The sequence below is a fragment of the Cryptotermes secundus genome, unplaced genomic scaffold, assembly GCF_002891405.2.
Source record: "Cryptotermes secundus unplaced genomic scaffold, Csec_1.0 scaffold1670, whole genome shotgun sequence".
Lineage (NCBI taxonomy): Eukaryota > Metazoa > Arthropoda > Insecta > Blattodea > Kalotermitidae > Cryptotermes > Cryptotermes secundus.
In genome coordinates, this window is record NW_019729935.1 from 307,833 (window position 1) to 312,419 (window position 4,587).

The 4,587-nt window shown below is 39.9% G+C and overlaps 1 protein-coding gene across 2 annotated transcripts in view; it reads left to right on the forward strand.

Annotated features, from left to right (window-relative positions):
- The window catches only part of LOC111865888, a 28,801-nt gene that overhangs the window by 8,327 nt on the left and 15,887 nt on the right, over positions 1 to 4,587 (forward strand). The window contains exon 2 of one of the 2 annotated variants that reach the window (XM_033752024.1): positions 2,652 to 3,092. The exons of the other annotated variant lie outside the window; for it this stretch is intronic. Within the exon in view, the coding sequence (XP_033607915.1) occupies positions 3,088 to 3,092 (5 nt within the window). The 5' untranslated portion in view covers positions 2,652 to 3,087. The remainder of the gene's footprint in view (positions 1 to 2,651; positions 3,093 to 4,587) is intronic. 2 annotated transcript variants of the gene reach the window in all.

A 4,587-nucleotide genomic window follows, 5' to 3' on the forward strand; every position in this document is an offset into this window, starting at 1 on the left:
GCCTAAAGAATTCAATGGGTTTGTTGACTAGATCAGAATGCCCTGTGTTGAGATGTCGAGTAAGTCGCGATGGCTTCATAGCTTCATTTCCCAGAACAGTAGCACAAGTGACACATTGAGGTCGTGGCAATTGGTCAGTGTTAGGGCATTGTATGAAACCAAATTTTAAGTAGCTGTCCATGTACTTACGATTGGATGCAGACTTTTTCTTCTGTGTGCTGGTGGTTTTCCCTTCATTTTGTACATCCTGGAGATCGCTATGTAGGCTTGAGGTGGATGAATCACTACTTGTTGCATCACAAACACCTTCAATACGAGATTTCTTAACACCAAAATTAAACAAAGTCCCCTGTCTCTTATTCATATTAAAATTTAAATCACTCAGGTTTCGAAACAAGCACTTACACACTGCAATGCGAACTTGCGAAGAAACAGTATTCAGTATTACTAGATTTGAGAACCGGATACAGACTGCCTTGATCTTCAGTTTCAGTGGAAACATTTTCTTTATACTTCCTTGCTGATTGGTCACTGACATTTGCAACACAGATGTTATTTCGCTCAGTTCTGAGAACAGAGGATATGCCGCCCATTGTTGTAATCGGCTTGCAGGCAATTTTTATGACTGGTCATAAACATCGGTATTGCCTTTCCCGAATGTTGAAAGATTTGGATGTCTGAAAATTCCCGATCATTCATGAATACTTCCATGTTTAAAAATATGCGGCTTGGTCACTGACATTTGCTACACAGATTTAGGTGTTCTGTGTCTGAGCTTCTCGACACAAATATTATTCTCCTCAGAATATTTCCACTATAAAATATTTATTCATGAAAAATGCTTAGAAAATGAAAATGACAAATTCCAGAAGAGCCTCTCGCGGCCCAGTATGATTGATGCCAGGGCCTACTACCGGGTCGAGCCCCAGCGGTTGAGAAGCACTAGAATAGACAGAGGGTAGTTTTAAGTGTAATTTCCAAATTAGGTTTTAGGTTAATATTGTATTCGTATTAGAATTAGTGATTAATATGAATAGGGTGGACACCCTTCTGAAATCACCGTTCTCAACTTTGAGTTTAGAAGATAAATTACAAGTAAAAACTCTTGGCGCACATCAACCACCAGATTTCAAACTTGATCAGAACTGCAAGACTTAGAAAAGAACGTTTCCGTTATCTTGGATTCACAAGAAGAAATGACTGACTGTGAGCGAAGAATTGAATTCAATTTTTTGTTTTGTGTGTTTATTGTTTGGTGGGGAAGCGAGTTGGACTGTGACAGGTATAACTGACCTTAAACATTTGTCAGAAAGAGTTAGAAGACACGAAGCGACGCAAAGGCATATTGAAAATGTAGAAGTTAATCTCTTCGGTTCTGTCAATGTTTTAACCCAATTATATGATAGCTATAAAGGTTCTATTCAGCGTCACAATGAACTTGTGGATGAAAACAGACACATTAAATAGGGTAATTAGTTGTATCAAGTTTGGTGGAACGCATGAACTTCCTCTTCTGGGACATGAAGAGCGCGAGAGTTCTTACAATCGGATATTTTTGGATCTCGTGTCGGAACTAGCGGCTTTAGATAGTATTCTAAGTGAACATTATTTAAATAGTGCAACTGTGTCAAAAAACATGTCGAAAACAATTCAAAACGAATTACTGGACTGTATATATACGGTATACAAGGAAACGGTCAAACAAGAAATTCAATTGCAAAATATGTATATGTCCAGGCAGATGAAACCTCTGACGTGTCATGCATGTCCCCATTAGTTATTTTGCTACCGTATGCCCATAGCAGTGGTCCTGTTGAAAGGTTCATTTCCTTTGTTCACATTCAGGATAGAACTTCAGAATGTTTAACATCAGTACTTAAACAAGAATTAGAACCAAACAACCTTGAACAAGAACTAATTGCTCAATCCTATGATGGCGCTCCCGCGTTTTGTGGCGGGAACAGCGGGGTCCAGGTAAAGATGAGAGATACATTTCCCCATGCACGTTTCATCCACTGTTACGCTCATCAGCTAAACTTAGTAATGAAGAAAGCATGTTTCTCTGTAAAATCGGTGAAATTGTTTATCAATATATCGGGCTTTTCATCATTCTTCTCTGTTTCGCCCAAGCGCTCGGATTTATTAAGAACTGTGTGTGGCCGGGCGATTCCGAAGACTGTAGAAACGCGCTGGAACTTTCACAGTAGAGTTGTAAATACTGTCTTCAACAACACTCATGATCTACTTCAGTGTTCAGACATGATTCAAAATGAAGATGGTTGGGATGATGTTACAATTCGATAGTCCACAGGACTTGCTAATTTGTTGAATGATGGGGAAATTCTTATATTTGTTGTCATTTTTTAATTCCGTTCTTTTACATGTAGACATTCTGTACAACACAATACAGAAATTGTCAGGAAATTCTCTAAATATTCGTACTGCAATTCAGCACTTCGAAACTGCAATAAACGTCATCAGAAATAATTTGCATGAACTAGAACGTCTAACAAAACGTGCTCGGAAAGATGTGAACACAAGCGCCGAAGCTAAAGAGCCCTGTGACACAACAGTGAACCAGATGAAACATCGTTTCGAAGAAGCGCATCACACAAAATGTTTTCCATTAATTGAACCGCAATTATTTGCAGCACATGAAGTTGCCTTTCCTAGAGAGCTTGTGATCAGTGCTGTAAAATGTTATCCTATGCTCCCAAAAGATAAGTTAGAAAGCGAACTTAGTGTCCTTTATAGGCATGACACATTTGCAAACGTAAAGACTGTTCCTGCTCTGTGGACATTAATAAGAGAGAACAATCTGGAAGTCGCTCTGTCATAAATACACAAACTGACAGATAATGTACTTACAATTCCAATATCATCCGCCGAATCCGAGCGTTGTTTCAGCACTCTAAAAAGAGTTAAGACATACACGTATCTAAGGAACGCAATGGGTCAAGAAGGTCTGAAGGCACTGGCTGTACATAGCATTCATAAGGACATGATTGCAAAGATTCCGGCATTCAACCAAAAAGTGATTCATTTGTTTGCTTCCCAGAAGAATAGACGAGCGCAGTTCCTGTATAAATGAGGTAACTTTTAAAGCATTATTTTAATTAATGGCTTGAATTGCAATGGAGCATGCTTAAATTTTCTGATACTGCTAAGTGCAAAATGTTTTCACATGTTTTAAAGTAGGAGTTTGTACTACAACTCGCATCACTACTACCTACTACTACTACTACTACTACTACTGCTACTACTACTACTACTACTACTATTATTATATAAGAACGTAAGAATGTATCACTGTCTCATATTAGCCCCACCATCTATTTGAGCCATGAACCGCCACTGCCGGTCACAGTTAATCTGGGTGTCGGACAAACCGAATCGAAATATGAAAATGCTGTTCACGGTTGAGCAGATACACATGGCAGTTAGGAAGGCGGCCCGGGTTCGATCCCGGGTCTGGTCAAGTGGGATTTGTGGTGGACAAAGTGGCGCTGGGGCGGGTTTTCTCCGAATACTTCGGTTTCCCCTGCCCTGCCAATCTTCATTCCACCAATTGCTCCACAATCACCCTCACCTATCATCTGGGGCTGGTGCAATAGGCCAGAAGTGTCAGCAGTACAAGGGACTTAGTTCCACCCCACTAGCAACAAAAGAAAAAAGGCAGACGAATCACTTGTCTGTTCAGAAAAAAACTTGACGGTTTCTTCAAACCTATGTTATTACGTTCAAAATCACTCACAACTTCTGGGTCTTCCATTGATGAATAAATGTATTGTGTTTTTATACTTCGTATACAGGGTGTATCACAACTCAACGGCAAAACTTCAGGAACGGACTCCTCATATAGAGAGAAGAAAAAAAGTTTATGACAACATGGGTCCGGAAATGCATATAGTTACAGAGTAGTAATTGTGTCTGCACGCCACTGAAAAGAACTGGCAGAGGAAAATTTATCACGAAGTAATCACAGGTGACGTCATGATAATCATAGAGCTGTCCTCCCAGTGAAAGGCCGATCCATAAATAGAAAACACTCATGTCGCCAATTCTTTTCAGTGACGTGCAGACACAATTACTACTCTGTAACTATATGCATTTCCGGACCCATGTTGTCATAAACTTTTTTTCTTCTCTCTATATGAGGAGTCCGTTCCTGAAGTTTTGTCCTTGAGTTGTGATACATTCTGTATAAAGGCTCTACACTGATGTTTTTATTTATTTTCATCAGAACTACTTACATCGTTACATTTTCCATTTATTTCTATACTAAGTAGAATTTTTTGCCGGTCACGGTAGCCGAACGGTCTAAGGCATGTACTGTCTTCGCTCGCCGAAAGCCGGGACCGTGGATTCGAATCCCACACAAGGCATAGATATTTGCTGTGTATGCATTCATTCTGTGTGTAGGCAGCGGCCTTGCGACGAGCTGATCACCCGTCCAAGGAGTCCTACCGTCTGTAAATATGATCAATGAAACTGAAAAATCAGCCCTGTGCTCCAAAGTGGGAACGAGATAGATTTTTTTTCTTTCTTTTGGAGCTAACATCTTGCTTCACTAATCCGGATGACCCC